This window comes from Ursus americanus, chromosome 12, assembly GCF_024610735.1.
Source record: "Ursus americanus isolate L20-20 chromosome 12, mUrsAme1.1.p, whole genome shotgun sequence".
Lineage (NCBI taxonomy): Eukaryota > Metazoa > Chordata > Mammalia > Carnivora > Ursidae > Ursus > Ursus americanus.
In genome coordinates, this window is record NC_142138.1 from 31,741,696 (window position 1) to 31,767,031 (window position 25,336).

At 35.4% G+C, this 25,336-nt stretch overlaps 1 protein-coding gene across 21 annotated transcripts in view; it reads right to left on the minus strand.

Moving 5' to 3' along the window:
• FUBP1 (far upstream element binding protein 1) overlaps positions 1–25,336 on the minus strand; it is a 32,304-nt gene that overhangs the window by 5,931 nt on the left and 1,037 nt on the right. For 9 of the 21 annotated variants that reach the window (XR_015726271.1, XR_006780429.2, XR_006780427.2 and 6 more), the window contains exons 2-19: positions 20,925–21,015; positions 20,009–20,071; positions 19,154–19,192; positions 18,625–18,664; positions 18,129–18,181; positions 17,962–18,033; positions 17,783–17,840; positions 15,515–15,677; positions 15,325–15,423; positions 15,099–15,200; positions 14,743–14,845; positions 14,542–14,642; positions 14,009–14,150; positions 12,679–12,839; positions 9,613–9,764; positions 9,445–9,524; positions 6,168–6,305; positions 4,374–4,448 (exon numbers count right to left, since the gene is read on the minus strand). Coding sequence is in view for 16 of the 21 variants with exons in the window: in XM_087866031.1 (XP_087722157.1) it covers positions 4,374–4,448; positions 6,168–6,305; positions 9,445–9,524; positions 9,613–9,764; positions 12,679–12,839; positions 14,009–14,150; positions 14,542–14,642; positions 14,743–14,845; positions 15,099–15,200; positions 15,325–15,423; positions 15,515–15,677; positions 17,783–17,840; positions 17,962–18,033; positions 18,129–18,181; positions 18,625–18,664; positions 19,154–19,192; positions 20,009–20,071; positions 20,925–21,015 (1,732 nt within the window). In the remaining 5 variants the exon portion in view is untranslated. The remainder of the gene's footprint in view (positions 1–4,373; positions 4,449–6,167; positions 6,306–9,444; positions 9,525–9,612; positions 9,765–12,678; positions 12,840–14,008; positions 14,151–14,541; positions 14,643–14,742; positions 14,846–15,098; positions 15,201–15,324; positions 15,424–15,514; positions 15,678–17,782; positions 17,841–17,961; positions 18,034–18,128; positions 18,182–18,624; positions 18,665–19,153; positions 19,193–20,008; positions 20,072–20,924; positions 21,016–25,336) is intronic. The other 12 variants (XM_087866032.1, XM_045801964.2, XM_045801959.2 and 9 more) reach the window with 7 other exon arrangements.

The following is a 25,336-nucleotide window of genomic DNA, read 5'->3' on the forward strand; positions in this document are numbered from 1 at the left end:
TTCAAGATACCCTTTAAGAAGATGTTAAAAGTTTCAATACAACGTATTCAAAATCACAGCAAAATTATATTAAGAGTAACCTGACAAAGGACAAGACACAATTCAAGCAAATTCGAAACAGGTTTCAATATTTAGACAACTGCCAGATACCCCAGGGTATCAATAGTAATAAACCTACACAATATTTCTTACAAACTGTACACCTGAAAACCTGGGGACTTAATGCCAAACTTGGTTAAGACGGCAACAATTTCTACTTTGGGTTTACAGAAAGGAACTGACCATTGTTAGATACTCATTTCAGGGACAAAATAACATAAAGATGGTATAAACAGGGAGACACATTAAGAAAATTCATCAAACTCAAATGTTCTCTACCCTCCCCCCAACTCAAGTATTTCTGTCGGAGTGAAAGGTAAACATGTCAGACTCTAAGAAAAACAAACACTTGGTAAACACCTCACACTAAAATCTTGAAGGTGTCCAAAGAAAAACTCAACTCATTCCTCCAATCTGGGGGACAAATGTGATTCATTTTGTCCTGCTGGAAGTAAACAAAGAACTCTTCCTATCTACTTGGGACTTGGCTATCCCCTAGCCTCTTGAGCCTCTCTGCCCCTTTTAGGAGTGTCCTTACTTAGCTTACTCCCTTAATCCTTAGTTCAAAACTGTTTTGAGGTCAGATAGTTTAGCTTATACTTAGAACGTGACTTAGTATTTACATATAGGTTTACAATATGTAAGGTTTTACTTTCATTTAAGAGACTTGCCCTAGAGTTCACACGTAACATTCTATTATCACAGCCCAAGAGACAAACCTGATTGAATAGGTTTTACTCTAAGTTATCTCTCTAAACACCTGCATCTTTCCCACAACCACTTTCCCCACCACACTCCCTCCACTGCCCACCCCACCCCCCGCCCCGGACTTTACCCATTAAGGTACCATACACCAAAGGTGCAGAGTCCACCATATCAGTGCTTAACATTATAAGGGCCTTCCTCAACTCCTGACTTTTCCAAAAATGCCTTCACTAGCCCTCTTCCAAAGGGCAACTGCTGGTCTCTACTCTGAAACCCTGTTTCATCTCTTTAGGGTGTTTACTTACTACAAAAGTTCCCTTCATTCTAGCTTCAAAAATACCTACTCTTCCACATTGCCTATCATTCCTTATTAAGACTTAAAATTTCCTTCATTAACTCTCTATAATCCCATCTTTATGAATTTCTCTCCTAAATTGTTGGTGTTAATCCTAGGAAATTTAGAATTGTTTCAGAAAACAAAACTAATTTAAAAACTCCTGTTTCAAGAGGTTTATTTACTTACAAGCAAACAATGACAAATTTATAGTGTTAGTGGGTATTTTCTGTTCTTAACAGAAAAAGGTGAAATTTGCCTTCAAAGGCTGGGACAGCCTGGCTAGTTTGGTAAAGAGGGCACGGGATTGGGAATTGGGATGTCCAGAGTCCTAGAAAATCCCAGTTCTGCCACTGGAAGAGTTCAACTTGGCCTCTCCAAGTAAGGGAGTTGGATTTGGACATAAAAATTTTTATCTCCCTAATATTTTATTACTTTCTTCCCTTTCATTTAAAAATCTTGAGGGTATCTGGGTGGCTCAATCAGTTAAGCATCTAATTCTTGATTTTGGCTCAGGTCATTATCTCAGGGCCGTGGGATCAAGCCCCGCACTGAGCTCCATGCTTGGCCTGGAGTCTGCTTCTCTCCCTTTGCCCCTCCCCCTGCTCACATGCTCTCTAAAATAAATAGATAAATCTTAATAAAAAAATAAAACAAAAATTTTGAAAACTGTCTCAGTAAAGCATGTGACTCAACCTTGGGGCTGTGTTCAAGCTCTACATTGGTATACAGGCTACTTTAAATACATACACACATACATACATACATAAAAATCAATCTTGATAACTGAACTGTGTTATTAGTTTTATGCTTTAAGGTCGAGTATGTACAGTTGTTCTAAAAGGATTCTAAGGACAAGTAATGCACCTAGGAGAAACTAAGGTAGTTAAGCGACCAATCATTTAACAAAAGAACTTTTAAAGGAAAAAAATAAATTGACTTTGTAGCTATAATTAAAGACCTGGCAATTTAACATTATCTCCTTTAAGATTTACATGTGAGAGACTCATTCAACTAATCCTTTGCTCAATAAATTAACAGCTGATCACTGTCGTGCTACAGAAAAACAGACAACTGGGGGGGAAAAAAGGTGGGGGTCAAAGAGGATCTTAAGCCAAACATAGTGTTACTTAATTATTTCTGTAACAATTTTTCTCCACAAAGGATTCAACAGAGTCCAGTGTACTATCTATGAAATTAAAAATTTATAGTCAGCAGAGTAAAGGTAGAAAATGAAAAATTAAAAGAATGGCAAGGTGATAAGTTTATCCTTAAAAATCTGAATGGTATTAAGACCTCACAGATTACATTCAACACACATCCCTCACTTGGGGCATGTAAAATATAACAAGGCTAAACAGTAAATTTATTAATGGCCATGCTGCAAATGAATGATAAAATATACTAAAATACAAGTCGCACTCACTCCCCAATAATTTTCTAGGTCCACAAACAGGCCTACTTTTACTCATTTTTAATATTAACGTAGGGAACATCTCTGGCACATTAACCACTGTGAAAATGTAAGTTGGACCCAATGATTTTTAATTGCAACAACTGCAAATGCTCAAATCTTTAAAATGGTTGACACTATTTCAAACCAGTTAGAGTGGCCATAAATCCTGAGAGAATAGCACCCTTAGTTAGTCTTCAAACTATCCAAATCTGGACAATAAATTATGTGATCACCCTAAACAGAACATACTGTTTTGAGGAAAAACTATTTTTCTTTCTTTAAACAGAAATCAAGCTGTGTAAAATATTCGTATCACCAGGTAAATGTATCCCACACAAAAAAGATTAATGTAACTACCCTGCTGGAAATTTTTCTTTCTGTGGAGATGACAAAATATCCATGGGCAAAGAAAACACTGAAATTTATGCTGAGAATCTCAAACAGACTGTATCTTATGAGAAAATTCTACCATCTACAGATTCGTTCCATACCAGTGAAGGATGGGTAAGTTTACCTGTTTAGCTTTCATTTGTGACAAGTGGCTGTGGTAAACATGTGTTAATTTTAAATGACTAACACCACAAGCTTCTTAAAGCAAAAACTATTTGTTCAGAAATACGTTGAACCTCGAACAACTCAGGGGTTAATGGGCACCAACCCCTGTACAGTTGAAAACCCACATAACTTTGACTTCCCCAAAACTTAACTACTAATAGCCTTCTGTTGACCAGAGGTCTTACAGATAACATAAACAGTCGATTAACGCATATTTTGTATGTTTAAGTATTAAATATTATTATATACGTATTCTACAATAATTGTAAGCTAGAGAAAAAATACTAAGAAAATCATAAAGAAAATTCATTTACAGTACTGTAAGAAAAAAAACCCAAAAACACAACTATTTATAAGTAGTCCCGCAAGTTCAAACTTACGTTGTTGTTCAAGGGTCAACAGTATTAATACCAGGTTCCAAGTGGTCCCAGGAAAAGACAAATTTGGGAGATAGGCTTGGGATTTATGCCCTCTTGGGAGTTCAAATTCTGCTTCTACTACTTAGTAGCTGTACATGTGATGTGTTAGTGGAAATAGAGTTCTTTTCATTCATAATTTGTAGTAATATACTTGGCAAAGTACGTGATTAACAACTGTATCCTCTATGAGAATATAACCAGAAGGGCAGGGAATCCTAGCTTTTATGCCCACAATCACATTCTCAGCTCTATCACTATGTCTGGCATGTAGTATGTGCTCTACAGTTACTGAATGGAAATGGCTTTTCTAGGTGACTTTTTCCTTTTTCCTATACACAAATGTTATTTAAGTAATTAATGTACTATATCACTGGCAGTTTTATTTTGCATCTGAAAATATCACACACAACCAATTTTTGCTTAGCACTCCAGAATTTAACCTATACCAGTTAGACTACTAATATATGTAACTACATCCAATGTTATGTGCCAATAGGGCAATTTTTAGTTTCAATTATTAAGTGGTTGACATATGCATTTAGAAATAAAAAGATTTCCTTGTTATGTGACCACAAATTTAAGAATTATCTGTGACAATCTTGATACACCTAAAAGTTCAGTGATTTTAGAATGCATTCAATTATTCTCCACTTCCAGATTTTAAGTTAAAAATAAAAGAAGTCCCAGTAACAAAAAGATGATACAAACATGGTTTTATCACAGTCTTCATCCTTCTAGTGTGATATTTACTAAATACTTCAATTTTAATTTAATTAACCGTATAAAAAAGAAATGTAGAACATACCCATTTTCTTGTAATACTCTTCCCAAGCCTTGGTATAATCAACCTGTCCAGCTGGAGCTGGATTCTGCTGATCTCCTGTTCAAGGGGAAAAAAAAAAAGATTAAAGGTTTCAAAAGACGTTCTTGCCCCTTTCCTTCTGTTCCTTGAGTGGAAAATTGGGAGCAGCCTGCCATAGGGAGTGTGGGTGCTGTGTGGTAGTGGGATTCTTGCTGGTGCCAAAGACACAGGAAGCAGGAGGTATAGAGGCAGTCAACAGAGAAAATTTGTCTCTATACAATGGAAAACTAGTCACATTGAGCATTTAAGTAAATTCATTGGTTAAATAAGGAAACACACTAAAGATACAAGGTCTTTCACCATTTATAAGCATGCAAAGGGAAAAAGCTAGAAAGAACTCTAAGTGTTATAATGGAGTTGCAGGGGACACAATAGTTTTAGAAATATATACAAATAAATATTTATGTTGTTTCATATATGTGTATGCAGATATACATGCAGGTAAATTTCCTAGCTCTGTATGCTGAAAGGATTTAGAAGCAATGACACCTTGGTGTAGCAATGAACACACTGAGTTTAGTTTCTTAGATGATGGTATTTACTAAAAGGAAATCAGGGCTCCTTGGAAAAACAGCTGATTCTACGGCTTGAGCCCAGAAAGCACAAAATAAGCATCTTACTGTGCAAGAAAGTAGGACGTGCTTAAAGAATGACAGAAGTGTCAAAAGGCTACAGGAGCCATCGTGAAGGTACTCCTGATTGGCCAAAGCTGGGGCAATCTGATAATCAAATCAAGTAGTAAAGATAGTTTAAAACGCAACATGTTGAATAAAACAGGAGTCCATACTGATATAAATAGGAAGAAAACGTCTTCCTTATAGTACAATACCAACTAATACATACAAAATGATGTAAATAAAAATTATCATCATAGCTGTAGCTGAATCAGGAATGTGTTATCAGAGAAGCTGATATAAGGAATAGAATACTCATATAATCTCAGTACAATTCTCCAAAAACTATTTATTAATTTCAAAGAGAAAAATGCAATCTTATGGTATAGAAACCTGGCGGACGCCAACATGATCAACTGACTATGGTTACCATCTCCAGGAATGAAGCTCAACATTATATGACCCAATGATATAACGCACTAAGAGCACAGCATTATTTCTGAGGTACTGCCAAACCCCAAAAAAGGATCTCATGATCATGACCTCATCTTTGTGAGAAAAAGCTGAAGGAACCTATGTTGATTTGACCATCATCTCACAAAACAAAAGGTCTGTACTTTTTTGCCAGATGGGATCCTGGTTCAGAATAGAGAAACTGATGGGACAACTGGTTAAATCCGAGTAAGGGTTCTGCATCGGGACAGTAGTGATGTATCAATGTTGACTATTTTAGAGGGCTATATGATGGTAATGTATTTTTGGAGAAATACAGAAAGGGTACTTAAGGTTACTGGGACATCATGTGTATAGCTTGGTCTTAAATGGTTCTGAAAAACTACTGATAATGGATATGGACACTCATGACAGGATAATGGGACAAATGGGAGGTGGGGGATAAAATATTAAGAGCCAGGTTACCTGGGTGTCCTGTAATGTATCTTACAACTTAAACTTTTATGGAAGTTTGTAATTATTTCAAACTTGTCTTTAAAAAGAAAAGTCTGCTCACTGAAGCAGTAATTAAATACTGGAAATTTTTAGATATTATACACATTGATGTACTTCATATATAATTCCAAACTAAAGTTTCTACTTCTACATACAAAATAAATTATTCAATTACCATAGTTACCTTGTCCATTGGTTTGGGTTGTAGTTGGTGCACCGGCAGGAGCTGCAGGTGGTGGCTGTGCTTGCTGCTGATAATAGTGAGCATAATAGGCAGCCCAAGCTGCTGAATTTGGATCCGTTCCTGCCTTAGCTAGAATAAACACAAGTTCAAGGTTTGCATCTAAAGTCTGTAATCTGTCTCTCTCTCTCTCACACACACACACACACACCCTCTTTGATAAATAAGAGCCCAAAATTAACTGGATATCAAAAACAGTAAATGGGAAGTTTTCAATTCTATTATTTTGTCATCATTAGCTTTAATTACAGAAAAGTGAGGTGCAGAGATTAAGTGACGTTCCTAGAAAACTAGTTGAGTGGCAGAATTAGGATGGGAATAAAGATCTTTTGTCTCCAAATCTGATGCTTTGCCTCAAAACATCCTGTGGCCTTGGTTTTTTCCTAAACTGGTTTTGCCTCAAGCACAGCAGTTCTCCATGGCAAATGACTAAAGGAAAGGATTTCTAGGAACTAACCTGTACAAGAAACAATTATTTTAGAATTATGAATTCTGTCTTGTTTTCAATGTAGAGACAATGTAAAAATCTTTAAAAAAATAAACAGATTAGCCATATTTCATCTCATATTTCACAGTAATTATCCTAAAACATACACTTGATATTACTGCCCTACTTGAAACTCTTCATTTATTCCATAGAGTCTTCAGGGCTGTCAAAAGCTTTTAGGTACAACATTAATCACCCAGTATCTTTAATGATCTGACCCCCTGGCTTATCCTTTCCATTCTAGCCACATCTTCCCCATTTGTCAATATTTTTTCCAACACTCAAGTTCTGGTCACAGTAGACTGCTTATACTTTTCAGGTTGCCATGTTCATTATCTGGCCTTAAACCATGTTATGCTTCCTCTGCATTTGCACCCTCATTTCATCCTTCATAAAAAATCAAACTCATGCAGTAACAGTTTCAGATCTCTCAGTCAGAAACAGAAATCCTCATCTTGATTCTGTCCTTTCTATCTATAGTATGACACTATAGATATATCTTTTTAAGTACTCTATAAGTACACTATATATATCTTTATAAGTTTATATTACCAAGTAATATATTTTCCTTAGCTAGAGTCTGTATCTATATGAAATCCGTTTAGCCTTTATCCCAAATGGGCAGCAAGTCTTAGCTGTTTAATAAAGTTTGAGAAAAAAGGAGCAAGGATTTCTGGAGTGATACAATGTCTAAGGTAATACAATTTTAAGGCATTATCCACCCTCCAAACCTTCAAGTAATAAATGTATTGCTTTTCTAAGTTGGTGTTTGTGTCTTAATTGTGTCATTACCTGTACACTAATACAAATATTTCACTTGACACCATCTCTGGCTAGAGATACTGAGATAAAACAGACTTTAGAAAATGATACTTGTACTCCTGAATGTATAGAGGGTATAACAGAACCAGTCTCACAGTTACATATAACTAATATATAGAGAATTCACTATTCATTCAACACAATTATCTTTCATTTATCATTTTATAGGTAAGAAAGATACAGAGGGATTAAAAAACTTGCTTACTATCCCACAATTACTAAAGTTGTAGCACTAGGACTATCTACATCTGTTCACTCTGAAATCTAAGTTCTTGACTACTACATAAATCTTTAACAGCCCATGATTTTTTATAGAAAAAGATTTTAGTTCAGAGAATACGGACTTTGCATTATGGGGCCACATTTTAATACCAGAATGTTAATCAATTCACTAAAACAGTTTCATCTAAATTATTTTGGTTTTCACATAATGCTAAGTCTACTATAAGCAAGATCTAACCCTAGCTGCTATCTTTTAGCTAAATGGGTTATTTCTTTTTCCAAAGGTAATGCTGCAAGCCATATTGATCAACCACTTCTTATGCTGATGCCTTTACTACTACTCCTAGTGGGAAAATGAAACTGTGATAGAGACTATTTCTGATTCCCGACACTTTTCTCAATCATGTTACCGACCCAAACAATGCTCATAAGGTACAATCTTGCAGATCCAAGTTTCCCAATATAAATTCACCCCTTAACTTGCTCAAACTCTTGAAACCTCTTAGATTATGTGATTTTTCTGTCTAATCACACCATCCCAGTTAGCTTAAAAGAGGAAAAGTCTTCTCATTCTTAAGAGGTGTTTAAACTATTATACACTAAATTATATTTGACCCTCTCTCAATCCATCACAGCATTGCTAACACTTAAAGTGCACTTCACTGCTATAGAACGTAAACTGATCTTTGCATACCCACATCCTAGCACACTCAAGTTGTTTCTTGAATGAGTGCAAGTTGTGGTTATTTGCTTACTGTCAATGCTGTGCCAACATATTCCAAAGAGCATACTTCCTATGAAATTAAAGTATGTTATAATATAGGGCCACATTTAAATAAAAGAATGTTTAATCAAATTCACTAAAACAATTTCATTTAAATCAATAATTTAGGTTCTTTTAAGAAATAAATATACTAGTATGGAAAGGAATCCATAATTCAGTACCTTCCTTGAAACTACTCCAGTGAAAGAGGCCTAAAAGATAGGTAGTAGGTGAGAAAGAAGGATCATAAATAAATGTTAATTGGTTTCAATGAATGCCCCTTTGACCATTATGGAAAGGAAACTAGAGGATAGGAGATGCAATAACAGAATAGAACGTATATATAAAATCCAGATCTGAACAAAGAAAACATTTAACCAAATGTATTTTTGAGTTCTAACATGCAGACGTTAAACACAGCCCTGATTTTTACTAATATGAGAAGTTACCACATCAGGAATATGAAAATGGCTTATATATCTTTTTTGAGAACTTCAAAAGTTAATAGTCAAGTATTAAATGCTCCATTAGACACTCACATAGTTCTATAAATAAATGTACACTATTCTTTCATGGATAATGTCACAATTAACACATTAGACATTTGATGGCACTGGTATTTAAAACTAAGACAATGTGGTTCTTCCTGTAGCTTTTGGTTTTTAGCACTCTGCTCTTATCACTCTGAAAGGACAGAAAGCCAAATGCAAGTAGAAAAAAGTTCACTGAAAACAGATCATATTCACACCAATCTTATACACCGTGGTAAGACCAGAAACTAAGACTCTTGCTGAAAGAGTTAAACAAGTGCAGAAAAATGCACACAATGTAGAACTGACACTAGAAAATTTAAGAGGATAACAGGATTGACAAACAAAAACAATACAGATTACACATGAATGATAAATGTCTTTTACCTGGATCAGGAGGGGCCTGTTGCTGCCAGTGTGGATATGCATTTCCCCACCCCTGGGGAGCATAAGGAGCTGGAGGACCACTGAAAAGATAGAAATCAATATAAAAATACCATTTACCAAAAGTTAGAATCTTTGGAGGAAAACCCCAGAACCAAACTCAGTACTTACTGAGGAGCAGGGCCGGGTGGTCCTGGATTATAAGGTGCAGGGTTGTATGGTCCCATTGGAGTTCCAGGCCCTGGAGGCCCAGGAGGCCCGTGAGGGCCTGGGACACCATGGGGCCCATGGGGTACAGGTGGCCCTAAAGGATTTACCGGGCCCTGTGAAAAAGCAAAAAGATGTACAAAAAAAAAAATCAGGAAAATGGTAATAATGGCTGAACAAAGGCCAAATTAACCTTCTATTTCTCCCCTTTGATATAGTCACAAGCAACATATTTTAGATTTTCCTTCATTTCCTCATTCATGTTGCTTAAACTCTTTACCATACTGAGACATGTAAATTCGTTAAAATCAACAGCATCAGCAAAGAACTGAAACATCTCCTTTACTTCCACTCTATTCCTTTCAGACTATTCCCCTTTTCTGTTATTTCCCTTTCCTTTTTATAATTCTTACTTTTACTACTCCTTTATCATTTTAATCATGGAAGCATATTAAATATCATGTTGTCTCTAGCTTTTCTTTTTCGCATCCATTCTACATCTACTTTCCTAACAATGAGACAACCACCTTGACAATATATTCCCCAAATTGCTTAGGCCTTATACTGTGAATTGTCTGAGTAGTTTAGCACTAAAGTAACAACTAGTTCTCATTCAAAAAACTAACCTCTTCACAACCTTTGTGTCAATGAACCCCATTTACATCAATAATTTAAATTCATTTTCTCTTTATCATTTTCCAAATACCATAACTTCGTATCATACCATATCATAATTAATAATGCTTAGTTGATTTTCCTTTTCATAAACCAACTTGTAAAGACCACTAGACTAGATTTAACTGTCCTAAACACAGCTCTCGTGCAGTTAAGACAGATCATAACATTTTGGAGCAAACTGCTTAAATCACATTTGGTTGTTTATTTTCTAACTACAAAATAATGAAGCTAAACTTCACAACTTTTAAAGTCCTTTTTATTACTTTATTTTTTTTTTTTTAAGATTTTATTTATTTATGTGACAGAGAGACAGCCAGCGAGAGAGGGAACACAGCAGAGGAGTGGGAGAGGAAGAAGCAGGCTCCCAGCAGAGGAGCCTGATGTGGGACTCCATCCCGGAACGCCGGAATCACGCCCTGAGCTGAAGGCAGACGCTTAACAACTGCGCTACCCAGGCGCCCCTATTACTTTATTCTTTTAAGTCTAACTTAAAACTAACTCTTGTCATTATCACTCACTATTATCCATATTATCCATAAACAATCCTTTCCAAAAAGTAAAGAAGAATTACTATTCAAAAAGTATCAGCATTTTTATAGGGCTATGTGCCGGACACTCTTTTAAAAGTGACACACACGATTCAATTAATCCCTACAACCCTGTAAAGTAGCTACTATTATCTTCATTTACAGAAGAAGAAACGGGAGGCAAACAAGAGTATAAATAGCTTACTCCAAGGTCACAAAGTCAGCAAATGACTCAGTATTTTGAACCCTAACGTGACTCCAGAGTCCATGCTCTTAACCACCATACTAAACTGCTTCTCTACAACCACCTATCTTTTGCCCATCAATCCAGAAGAAACCTTGAGCCATCCATGCTAAGGACAGTAAAACCCAAAACCAAGATGTGTTCATTTTTCTAGCATCAATCTCCGCCACTACCAAGTCCAGAATTTACAATGTTGAATAAATTTTATAATACATTATTTTTTAGTAATCTCTACACCCAAAGAGGCGCTTGAACTCACAACCTGAGATCAACAGTTGCATGCTCTACTGACTGAACCAGCCAGGAACCCCTGTGAGACATTAAGTATCTTATATACAACTATTTGTGTTTCTCTGTAGATAGAAACAGTGTCAAACTTCTTTTGTATTCCATCCACAGCATGCAAACATCAAGGAGAATTTTCCTAAGAAATTCTGTTATTAATAACTTAGGATACTCCCTTATGTCCTATAGTAAAAGAACACCGTAAAGCACTAGTTCCTCATTTATAAGAAAGCACAATCAAGACTCACTATACATCTTTTGTACTACCACCAGGAAACTGCTCTAAAGGAAAAATTTCCAATATTTGGCCATGTATCACCTGGAACATCCTTCTAAAGTTAGATGCTAGGCTCTATTCCAGACATTCTGAATCAGAACTGTGTGGTATGTGTAGAGGTGGAAAGCATTCAAGTAGTATACATTTTAAAACTCCCTGAGTGACTGTCAGTCTAAGAGGTGGATTTGTAAATTTCTACTCTGAAGTTGTGAGATGCATGTAATTCGTATTTACCTCACCAGGGTTGAATAAAGTAAGCCCTTATTAAATACTGAATTCCCATGAACTATGTCTTTAAAGTATATTGTATAACCCTCCACCAACCCTAACACCATATCTACAAGTAGCACTATCCGTTTATTTATCCACACCCAAATACAAGGTTCTGAACACTTATATATACATATATTTAACTGCATTTTTCTTTTTCTAATTTTTTAAAATTTATTTGTTAACATATAATGTATTATTTGTTTCAGGGGTACAGGTCTGTGATTCATCAGTCTTACACAATTTAATTGGGTTATTTTTCACTGCTGGAGAATCTTTTCTATGTTGTATGTACCCATTATATGATAAAACCTATAATCTTAGACTAGAAATTGGCATTTTTCTGTATAGCAATTAAAGGAATATGTGAATTAATGTCTATTTAACTAAGAGGGTCTATGTATAAATCAAGGTTATCTATTTATTTGGTTTTTTAAACTGTTATGTATTTTTTTTAAAGACTTTATGAGAGAGAGAAAGAGAGAGAGAGAACGAGTGGAGTCATGGATAGGGAGAAGCAGGCCCCCTGCTGAGGGAGCCCAACATGGGGCTCAATCCCAGGACACCAGGATCACGACCCAAGCCAAAGGCAGATGCCCAACCCACTGAACCACCCAGGCACCCCTATCTAATTTTTAAGTAAGCCCCAATGTGGGGCTTGAACTCACTACCTGGAGATCAAGAGTCGCATGCCCTACTGACTGAGCCAGCCATGCACCCCTAGAAATCGAAGTTTAAAGCATACTCACACCAATCTTTTCTTCTATAAGTTGCCGTGCATAGTCTATTTGCTGTGGAGTGCCACGGATTGTAAATAATTTCATATTAGGATCTGCATTAGGTGGAGGATTTCTCTGAAGTTCTATTCTTGCACCAGACTGCTGGCTTATGCTTTTTATGGTTTCACCTCCTAAAATCAAAGCACAATAATTTCTCTAAAGACTCAAAGAATACAAAAGGAACCATCCAAAAGAAAATGGGTCACAATTAAAAGGGCCATTAAAAAAAAGTTTTGAGCAGTATCCCATCTGCCAATATTCATTTAGGATTTTCCATTTATTTTACACTTTAATTCAAGTTATATAAAGCATTTCATGCTTCTCCTAAAACACATTCAAGTTTTAAGACACAAATTAGTATGTCTATACCCAACCTTAAAATGAATTATAACCAAAAAAAATCTAACTTATCAAAATATTTGGTTCCTAAGAAATAGGGAGATCGGTAGGAGAAAGAAGGGAAGAATGAAGGGGGGGTAAACAGAAGGGGGAATGAACCACGGGACTATGGACTTTGGGAAACAAACCCGGGGTTTCAGCGGGGAGGGGGGTGGGGGATTGGGACAGGCTGGTGATGGGTAGTAAGGAGGGCACATACTGCATGGAGCACTGTGTGTTATATGCAAGCAAAGAATCATGGAACACTACATCAAAAACTAATGATGTACTGTATGGTGACTAACATAATAAAAAATTTTTTTAAAATAAATAAATTGCAGCTTGCAAACTACAATCAAAAAAAAATTGGTTCAAATAAACTGCTTTTAAAAGTAACATAAACTAACACACTTATTAAAAAATAACAAACTTTAAAAAGATGTGAGTCAGGAAAAAACAAATGACACAAAAGTTTCTTACATTAATAATTAAAACTGTTGGTCCCCTCTCTAGAAGCCAATGTGATTCAAATCCCACTTTTATTTTATATATAAGGTCCTCCATTTGTTTTTGTTACAAATCAACGTAAGATACAGTCAAGGAAAAATCACTGCTACTGGTTTACAACAGAAATAGCATCCAGAAAAATCAGTTCATGTGTTAAATTTTTACCCACACATTAAAACATTAAGCGTTTAAAATACATTGCCTTGGGGCGCCTGGGTGGCACAGCGGTTAAGCGCCTGCCTTCGGCTCAGGGCGTGATCCCGGCGTTCTGGGATCGAGCCCCACATCAGGCTCCTCCGCTATGAGCCTGCTTCTTCCTCTCCCACTCCCCCTGCTTGTGTTCCCTCTCTCGGTGGCTGTCTCTATCTCTGTCAAATAAATAAATAAAATCTTTAAAAAAAAAAAAATACATTGCCTTTTCCTATTATTAATCCAGTTTTCCCAGTTGGTACAATGAAATTAAATTCCTGTAGTCCACCAGGTGGTCCCATGTTCCAGTTGCCTTGACCTCTACCTCTTCCTCGACCACCAGGTCCAGGTCCACCAGGATTACCAGCCTAAAGAAGGGAAAGACAAGAAGGAAAGAAATAAAGTCAGCACAGAAGTGTACTCTTCTTTCCATGATAAAGTCATTACATGTCTATCTTCCTCAACCTTCATTTTCCTAAGCCAGAAATTTAAAGAGGCTGAGAGATGACATGGCCCAAATAATCAACAAGTAATACCCACCATTTATTCTTTTTATACAGGGGTGAGTAAGTATGTAGCTAGCTACCTTCCTGCTCCAAGATGTCTACCTCAAAGCAACTTAAACTTTCTAGCTATTAACGAAGTATCATCAGACAGATTCTGATATAAAACTAAAGGGAAGGGGGGACCTTTTCAGACTTGAAGGAAAAATTTTTTTTAATGAAAACAAAACAATGAAAATATTAGTATCTGTCAAACCTGAACACTTCGAAGAAGGTCTGTAATAATTTCTGCAGCATGCTGACATCGGTCTGGAGGTCCCGTTATTTGTGCTATTCTATCAGGTGTTGTTCCATCATCTTCAAAACAAAGAAACAAACTGAATTGAGTTAGCAACAAATGTGTGTGTCAAAAAAGTAATTGCTACTAACACACAGATAATGAAATATATGTACTCACCTGGCTTAAATTGAATTCGAACACCAGCATCATTTTGTATTTTTTTAATCATCTCTCCATTTCTTCCTATTACAATGCCAACAGCAAATCTTGGAATGGGGACCTTATACAAAGAAGACTAGATATTAAGGAAAGCCATTTCCTGAAAATTAATCTAGCTCAATTCATAAAAGTATATACAGCACTATGCTTCAATCAAATAGGGTACCAAGATACACATTCCGTACTCTAAGGCGTAAATTATGGAGGGGGCAGGGGTAGGGAATGTTAGAGAAGGCTACCTAACACAGAACAGGAAAAACACATCTGTTTATGAATTAGTATACAACCATTTCTGAATGGGTATTTTTACTTACATCTATCCCTTCATTTCCTCCTATTCTTGACCCATACTCATTTCGAACTTCTCTGAAACCACCTTGATCACGAATTAACTCTAAAACCATTTCCTTGGCTTGCTGAAGTACAAACAAAAAAACAAAATAAAAAAACACCCGATTTAGAAAGCATGTCTCAAACACTGTAATTATTCATACAAGTTTTACCCAGATCTTTCTATGTAAAATATAAACTTAAGTTTACCTGAACTTTGTATGGGTCTCCTGTAATCCTAAGAGGTTTGTCAGCACCAGTGTTCTGAGGTCCATCTTGAATCATAACCATTTTAACTCCAGCCCGCTCCTATTAATCACAGAAATCATGTGTATTAATAAAAGGGGAGTGGAAGGAAACTGGCTTCAAAACAGATGAAAAGTAATCATTTTACGAATACCTGAAGTTGTTTAATAGTTTCTCCTCCCTTTCCAATAACTAATCCTGCCTTGCTAGCTGGAATCATGATTTCTTGAACTGCATTTCCTGGTCCATCACCATGATGGAAGCCAGGGGCTGGTCTTCCTTTTTCAACAATCTGGTCCAGTAACCGTTTTGCTGATCTGTTAACAAATTAGGAGTCAAACAATAAGTTATGGTATACTCAAAAGCTTATCCAAATAGAGAAATACAAAATAATATAATCAGGTACTTCTCCCATCCCAATTCAGGTTTAGGTGGCTTAAAGCTAATTTAACAATTTTAATTAAGAGAAAATGCTATCAGGGACAAAGAACAAAACTATGCAATAAATTTTCTAGGTATATAATTTGCAGTATTTTTGAGATAGTCCTAAATTTCCAAGAAGTAGCACTCTTTTTTTCTTTCCACTTACTTCTAAAGTTATCTCAGAATTAAGCTATTTGCCAATAACTAAATGATGTATTTCCAATTTTAAAACATCACTCTGGTCACTCACACATTAAAATTTATTTATCCATTCAAAAATACTTAAATGTTAACTATACAGCAGGTACTATTCTAGGTAACAGAGTTACAACACTGAATAAAACATGCAGGGTTCCTGCTGGTATAGCTTACCTTGATAAAATAATTAAAAAACAGCATGTTTGGTTAAGTGCTACAAACAAAATCAAAACAGGGTAAGGGGGACAGAATGTGTGTCCGTAAAGGTAAGCTACTGTATGCAAAGCAGACATAAAAGACTTTACTGATGAGACATTCAAACTAAAATGTAAAGGAAGAGGGGGAGTAACTATGAAAATATCAGACGGAAAAATGTTCCAGGGAGAAGAAAAAGAAATTGCAAAGGACTCAAATTAGAAGCATACTTGGTATGCTGAAAGAACAGAAGCTAAATGGGGCTTGAACAGAGTGAGTTGGGAGGAGAGTGGTAAAACATAAAGAAAGGTGGCAGGTATATCAAGCCATGATAAAGATACTGACTTTTACTCTTAAGTGGTGAAGCATTAGAGAGAATTTGAACTGATTCACATTTAAAAAAGATCATCATGGCTATACTGTTTTAAGAACAGACTACTGCTGAACAAGGCTAAAAAAGAGTGGAAACACGTTGAAATATAGACAAACAATGTCACAGACAAGGTGATAATATAAAAGGTGGCAATAAGAGGCTGGATTCCAAATGAATTATGAAGAAAAATGACTAAAGAGTTGCTTATGGATAAATGAAAGACAAGAAAAAGATAAACGTACTTTTAAAAAAAAATGTGTTTATTTTAGCATGAGTGCCCATGTGTAGGGGTGAGGGAAGTGGCAGAGGAAGAGGGACAGTCTCAAGCAGACTTTGTGCTGAGCATGGAGCCGGACCTCATGACCCTGAGATCAAGACCCAAGTTGAAACCGAGTCAGGCTCTTAATCAACTGTGCCACCCGGGTGCCTCAAGAAAAAGATGAAAGAATTAACACAGTGTTGCCAAACACTGAGATGAATAGAAGACAAAGCAGACAGGAATAGGGTGGAAAACAATTATAAACAAAACAATTATTAACAATCTAAAGTCAGAAATATCCAGCAGACATTCAAGTGGAAATAACTAAGTGAGCAACTTGATAGGAGTCTAGAACTTAAAAGAGAGCAAGACTGAAAATAGAAATTTAGGAGTACATAAAATTTATGATTATATAAAGCTACATATTAAAGTTTATAAAAGAGTAAATGAAGTCATCTTAGGAGTACATGTAGATAGACTGTAAGAGGACTGAATTGTGTGGCACTTTCATACTGAAAGGCCAAGATGATAAAGCTGGACAACCAAGAATGACTGAGAAAGAGCAGCTGGGGAGGTATCTCTAGGAAAAGTGGTTCACTGTGTCAAACAATGTTGATAAGTGGAATGATGCAGAGGCCATCTGTGGTCTTGAAAAGAGCAATTTCAATGGAACCATGGGGATAAAAGTCGATTCATACAAGTTCAAGACAAAATGAAAACAGATGCAAATGATATGACAAAGAGAGCCACCCCTTTATGGAGTTTTATTGTCTAAGGAGGCAGAGAAATAGAAATGTGAGGTTCAAAGACAGTTTTTGTTAAGATGGAGGGATTTTCAAGCATCTTTATATCCTGTTAGAAATTATTTAGAAAATGGGAAAATTAATAGTGCAGGAGAAAATCAGTTCAATTTAGGGGCAATGTCCTTCAGAAGAAAAGAGGGGCTGGCCTCAGGAGTATGATTTCATACTTACTGGACAGATTCAGGTGTTCCAGTTAGCATACAAGACCTTTCTGGAAGGCCACCACTGTCTACAATTAAAAAAACACCAAAAATATTATAGGCGAAGATTACAGTATTATTTTCAATAACTACTTAAAAAAATATGGTAGTTTTCTAGTCACTTTGAAAAAAGCAAGACAATAACATTACCAGGAGCTATCTGTATTTTGCATCCAGATTCTTGTTGTATACGTGAGATCTGTTCACCACCTCTGCCAATTACTAGTAAAGAAAAAGGAAAAAAAAAACCACATTTGCTAAAAGACTATAAAGTATGTTTTGGTTGTTTTCAAAGCTTTAAAAATTAGGCCACTTACTAAATCCAACCATTCCATCTGGAACTTTGTATTCTTCTGTCATTACAGACCTGCTAACAAAAAACAAGAACTAATGGTTTCCCCTTCAAAGAAAATCTGTTTACATATAAAAATGAAGTCCAATGGCTTAAACTAGGTTTTCAGGCACATATTCACAGTCAAAATACAGTTTGAGTAGTTCAAGTCAGAATCTTAAGGCGACACACATCAAGAGAGGAGGGTATGGTAGATGAGAAGTCTGAAGGCATGAACTGCAAAGGAGTTGGGGTGGAGTTCAGGGAATGTTTTCTTAACAATTACTTTCATTCACTTTAGTTCTTCTAATATGTGGCTAACTCTACCCATCTTTCCAAATTACAAATATATCTCACGCAAAAGGAAAAATGATCATTCTGTATCAACTTACATGTACTCACTATACATTAACTTGGTTGTGTTTTTACAGACAGTTCAACTAAAACTTGCAAAGTACTCTTTGAAAAGCATTTCACTATACCTTTGCTGCTGATGCATCGGTGGTAACTGTGTTCCAAAAGCTACCAAAAAATCAAATAAAATGAAAACCTTAATTTTAAGTTCACACATATTTAAGAATACAATCATATGAAGCAAAACTAAAATCTTTGCCATACACACAGAAAACACCACCTTTGAGAGTAAAATTTTATGCAGAATACTTAAATCAACATTAACAGTGGGAAGAAAGTCAGTAAAATAGCAGATATCATTATCAATGACACAGAAAGAAATTGTTCTTTCTCAAGGGGCACAAGCTTAGGTTAAATAATGGAGCTAAAAAATAAACTGAATATGAAAATAATTTAGCAATCAAATCTTACTAATATATACCTGGCCATAATTGAAGTGGGAGATTATGAAGACAGGAAGTAATACTTACAAAGACATTCACTCTAAAATATTCATGGCCATCAACTAACTCCAAAGGCACCCAACAGAAACCAGGAACAAAACCCTGATATTAAAATCCAGTTACTTTAGCTTTTAACCCAATTCAAAATACTTACAGTCATTTTGAGGAGCAACTTTCTTAGCATCTGGTTGATCTGCAAAATTAAGAGCCTTTTAACTTTTTTGCCAAGAAGTACAAATTTACAAGACTTAGCTAACCCGTGCCCAAGCAAGAATAAATACCAATGTAAACACTTAGTGAAATAGCTGAGGGTAATTGTTGATCATTTGAACCAAAAGTGCCAAAACTTATCCCAAACTTTTAGTAATCAAAAGAAACATTTCCTTCATTCTTTTCATGTTTAAAAGATGCACAGACATTTAAAAAAAATTCTTTTTGATTTTATCAAATCACTGACCTTAATGTATGTTAAGCACTTTAGAATGATACAAGACAAAGTATTTAGGTCCATTACTAGCAAAATATCACATGCTAAAGGCTAATGATGCTTCCCACTGTAGGAACTGAAGACTGGAAGAAAAACAGAACCTATCAAAATGTGAAAATTTGACATATCAAAGTTGAGTGTATCTGACAGTGACCACAAGGCTATGCAAAATAAATAAATAAAAAAATCACATTACAAGGCAATCTCAATCTAAACTATTCTATTGTCCCTAACCAAACATTTCACGGCATACACTTCAGCAGAAGAACTCAAAGCAACTACATGACTACCTTCATCTATATCCTTTACACAGATGAATACAATGCATACCTTAGAATAGACAACCTACATCTGAAAGTACTACATTTTCCTCCCCCCTTCAAACTTAAATGATTAAACATCAGAATGTTGTGCAGCAAAAATTCAGACACATAATCCAAGAATTATTTGTGTCCATTTAAGAATCCACTGGTTTATTTCACGTTTACATACTAAACACAGGTAATAAATAAAAATTCCTGCCTTTAAAAGGAGAGGGCATTCCCTCCCAGTGTGTTGTACTGCTCGGACTTGTCCAAGAGCCATCTACACATAAAATAAAAAGAATACATTACATACAACATCTGAAGCATCATTAGCTCATTTTTTTGTATATTAAAACCTCTCTATAAATGTGAAAGACACTTAAATAAAAGGAAACCAAGTACACCCGGTCAAAAGCTACAAATACATTCTATAGGCTCATTCAGAATCCTCCTTAAAAAAATATTAAGTAAATAAAAGGGCAAAAAGAAAATGTATCAAAACTCATACATCAAATCTAAAACAAAAAAATACTTGCAGACTTCTAAGTTCAGAAGCTTCAACAATTACGTTTTTTTAAAAAATACAAAGCACTATAAATCTGTTTTAAGCCACATTTTGAGTTAAACCTAAAACACAAAACAAGGTACTAAAACAAAAAAAGTAACATAAAAAAAAGGTATAACCTGCAACACACTACAGTAGCAAGCTATAGCAACATCAACCTTTAAAGTGAAATCTGAAATAGCAAAACAATGAAAACATAGCATATAAAGATTAATTCATGTATGACGAGAAAAACCAGTGAGATGTTTTCTAAACATTTTATATTTTCGTTCTTTTCATTATATTAACAAGATGTCTGTGCAAACTGTCAATCTGGCACAATCCTAAAAGAAAGAAAATGTTGTTTTCTACTAAGACAAAACTGGCTGATTGACTCAAAATTTTACATTTTACCTACCTTGTCTAAGGTCTTTTTCCCCCCTTTCCTCCTGAGGCCAATATAAACCTTACAATTTTAAGAACCTTATTATAAAAGTAGTGCTTCAATAAAAGAACACTTGAAAAATATTGAAAATCACCTTCAACTAACCTGTGTAAAACAATTAAAATACTTATGACTATAACTTACCTCCATCTTCCAAAGGTCTTTTTTGTCCCCCATAACCATAGTCATTTGAATTCAGTGATGTACCAGCATCACCTCCAATTTTTGCTGCAATCTTAAAAAACAAAAGCACACCATCATTAAGGATAATATCATAACTACTATACAATACTAGGTGCTATATTTCCTCATACACATATATGCTAAATATCTAATACATAAATTAACTTGAAAGAAAAACAAAAATTACAGATCAATATATTACTACCATTAATACCATTAATAACTTTGAAGAGTTAAAAATAATCATCATCTGGAATTAAGCTTCTGATAAATCTCTGTAAGAACAAAGAAGTAAACCAATCAGGAATCTTCAGAATCAACTGACCAAATAGCTCTGGGGAAAATGTGGTCCTAATTCTATCTTCTCCGAGGCTCTCTCCCATGACTCTTCAAAAACTGTGTTGTAGGCACAGAGAATATGAACACCTTATGGGATTCTAAGGCTGTGCTAATAACGTAGATGCTAGCCACACTTGGTTATTGAGTACGTCTGGCCAGCCCAAATTAAGTGTTAAATACACAAATGGATACTGAGACTTGAATCAAACATGAAGAGTGGAAAGCGTATCTCTCTTTTTTTTTAAAATATTACAGACATGTCAAAATGGTAACATTGTGGGTATGCTGCATTAAATGAAATATGTGACTTGCATTACACTTCTATCAGACAACCCTGTTCTACGGAAACATGGGGGTGGGAGAAGCCTGGGAAACTGTACCTCTAAGAAAAGTCACAGCTACAGAAACAATCATTTCATTCTTAAAGACTTTTTTACAGTGGGGCAAATAATTGCTTGCACTTAACTAAACATCATATAAAAAATAGCAGCCTCAAGTCAGAAGGCACAACACAACCAGTGGATACTTACTCCATTTTTCTGTGAAAGGAGATATGGAACTAATATTGCTGAGTGTCAGCAATAGGCCAAACTTCATACTATGTGTTTTATACTCATTTTGTCACTGACTCATCACAACAACCCCAAGAGGTTAGAATACTTAGTGAGATAGTGATCCATTTTACAGTAGAAAAAATCTCGAGAGGGAACTTAACTCAGGTTACATAGTACGTCAACAGTGGAGATGTCCCAATTTCTACATAGCTCCATGCTAATTACTATAAGGGGGTAATCACCCAAAGTGAGTGATATGCTCATTAGAGTTCATTACATTATTCTGTTAATTTTGAGTATGTTTGAAATTTTCCATGATAAAAAAAAATTACACAGAAAATTCAAACTTCTGGCGCCTAGAATTCCCCCAAAGGGATCCTGATGTGGAACTAAACCAATTGCTTCATGCTTCATTATAATTAAAAAACTGGAAAGATAAGTATATTCAACGACTTGAGTCTTAAATTCACTTACGTACACTTAAAATTGTATGTATCAGTTCCCAAATGTACTTCCGAGGGTTTCCAGATTTCTCACAAAGCTATCAGGATTAAATATTAAAATGTATGATTTTAAAAAGGCTCGGGGGGGGGGGGCACCTGGTTGTCTCAGTCAGAAGAGCATGTGACTCTTGACCTCAGGGTCCACACTGGGTGTACATTACTAAAAAAATAAATAAATAAAAACTTAAAAAAAAAAAAAAGCTTTGATCAATCTAATCTTCCTTAATCATCCTTTCACTTCCTTAATCATCCTTTTATAAAAGCCTGTTCCATGTCTTTGAGCAGCTAATTAAAATCTTATTTCTTCTCTGAAAGAGAAGTTTTCACACCTGAAAACTGCTTTTCCACCCTTAAGTTTTAAATGGCTTAATATTTGAATCGTTCCTTAGAATGTAAATACACTGCCTGGCACTGATTTTAGAAAGAAAGTATTTCAGGCCAGAAAAGATATAACTACTGATGTTCTTAACTTGTGAATACCTCTGCAGTTAGCTTTTATAAATGCTGCATGAGTTTGCAGACCACCACTCCTTGAACTCCAAGGAATTTCTGCATAGAGAAAGGATACTTATTTATACCTCCCTATTATTCACTGAATAGTTCTAGAACTATCCAAATGAAAACGACATGTTGATACTTCGTTCACTCAAAAGAATCAGTAACACCATCTCAAAAATTCAGAAACAGTACAAACATTAGAGAAGAGCTCTTAGTAAAAATACTAACAACCATTTTTAACACTGCCCCCTCCTACAACAGAGGAATTGTTTTTTATAATCAAGCTTCGCTATCCTGTCACAAAATGAAGAAACAAACCAAATAAAACAAAAAAAAAAACCCAAACCCTACTCAAGTGCTAGTTTTCAACAGAAATTAATGGTAACTGAAAAGTCAACAATTCTGTTTTATAAATTTTTCATTGCATTCAAACATAATGCAGTCTGAATCACTTTTACAATCTAGGAAGAGATTTCAAGAACTGAGTACTTAAAGACTAATAGCTGTTTATAAGCTAAAGAATCAGGGCTGATACTCTTTGCTTAATTTGTGTTCTACCAATCATGGAGTCCCAGTCTGATTCACTTCTATCTTCATAGCGCCAAGGGAAAAAAAAGGTAGAGAGATACATTTTGATTTTCCAATATTTCTGAGACAAAACTGGTTTAGTCTAAAGTCCTAAACAAAGAATCCCAACCCCGCCCTTTGGAGTTACAGCTTGAAATACACAAATATAAATCTCTCAAGTGTACCGGCTGGAAACACTAAACTAAAGAAGCAATCTGGTGCCCCTGTGCTGAATTTAGCTCGGAGAGTATTTAAAAATCTGGGAATTTTACATAAAAATTAGCCATTGGGATTCTCTGGAAAAATGATTGAGCAACTTGGTCTAAATTACCAGATGGCAAAATGAGCTAGGGAGTAATCACTGTCCTGCATTAACAAAGCACCGTCCAGTTAAAAAAACCAATAGCATCCCCGTTAGTACACAGCTCTCTGAGGGCAAGAAGCTGTTCTTATACCTCTTCCTTCCAAGAACACAGCATAATACGCTGAACAAAGAAAAGAAATTTAAGGTTAGATGGGGATTTTGAATATATAATCCAGCATGCTTTTAATATAGATAAGGAAAAAGTAGTTCAGATATTAACCTAACTTGTTTCTTCAATCCAAGTACTCCTCCCTGTATCCCATTTATGTATCAGACAAGCAGCTACAACTGACATATAGAGGCATCTTCAAATGTAATCAGAAGGGGAAATTCAACTCAAAAGCTAAATTTAGGAATCTCACGCTTACGGTCAATTCTGTAAAGAAACAATCAAATTATTACAGCAAGACATCTATAAAGAATCATATCATTACAACAAGAGCATTGAGGCAGCTGACCGATTGGCATAAAAAGAAGTACAAGAAATCCACAGTTTGAGGACAATTTCTATATTTAAAGAAGCCATCTAACATAATCAGGAAATTACAGCTTAGGCAAATAATGAAGTCCAATTTTTAATTAAAGCATGGCAACCCAAGTGTTTCAGAAGTTGTTATCCATCTGTACTCACCTCAATTTCCACCCTTTTTCCCCCAATCAACATTATCCTCCAGTGACTTCATTCCTGGGTTCCTGTCATTCCAAAAACCCTCATACCTTTGTACATGCTGCTTCTTTTCTCCACTGATCAAACTTTCACTCATTCTTTAATGCCTTGCTTAAAATATCAGTCCTTTGGCAGTTAGGCACCCCACTCTTTGGTGCTGTGTACAGTGCCTGACTCACAGCAGGAACTCTATAAATGTTTACAGAACAAGTGGATAAATTAACGGTGCCCATTTTTGTCTACTCCTCTCTGAAAGCATTAATCAGACACTACTATTCATTTGCATTTGGTTCCTTGATTGTATCATCACTTCCTAGAAGGCAGAAATACAATTCACACAGTAAAAAAAAAATCTCTAGTATCTAAGTACAGTGTGTAGCACAAATTAATTCAATACACTGGTTGAATAAAATAATTCAGGTGAGTCTTCCAACCCAATCTAATAACCCGCTAATAGTCTATGTCATTATATGTTTCAGTCGCTATTCCAAAAATGTTCAGAAGTAAGAAAATTCAGGTGAAAAAATTGCACAATTAGTATTAAGGGTAACTTTTGATTAACTATTTCTGATCATACACAAGTATAGGTAAGTTCTTCAATTATAATGTGTTCACATTATAAAAATAAGAGCGATTTGTTACATTATTACAGAGTTTATGCAGTTTGACTCAAATAATGCTTTAATGGAACTGGAGGGTGAAAAAGGTTAACAAAGTTAACTCCTAATGCAAACAAAACATACCACAAAATTAGTTTTTGATTCCCGTTTGCTTAACTCTGTAATCTAAAAACGTCTAGCGCCTAATATGAAAAATGTCATAACGAGAATAAAATTTTCCTGCTTACATACAACTCCACACCAACATCATACATTTTAAGT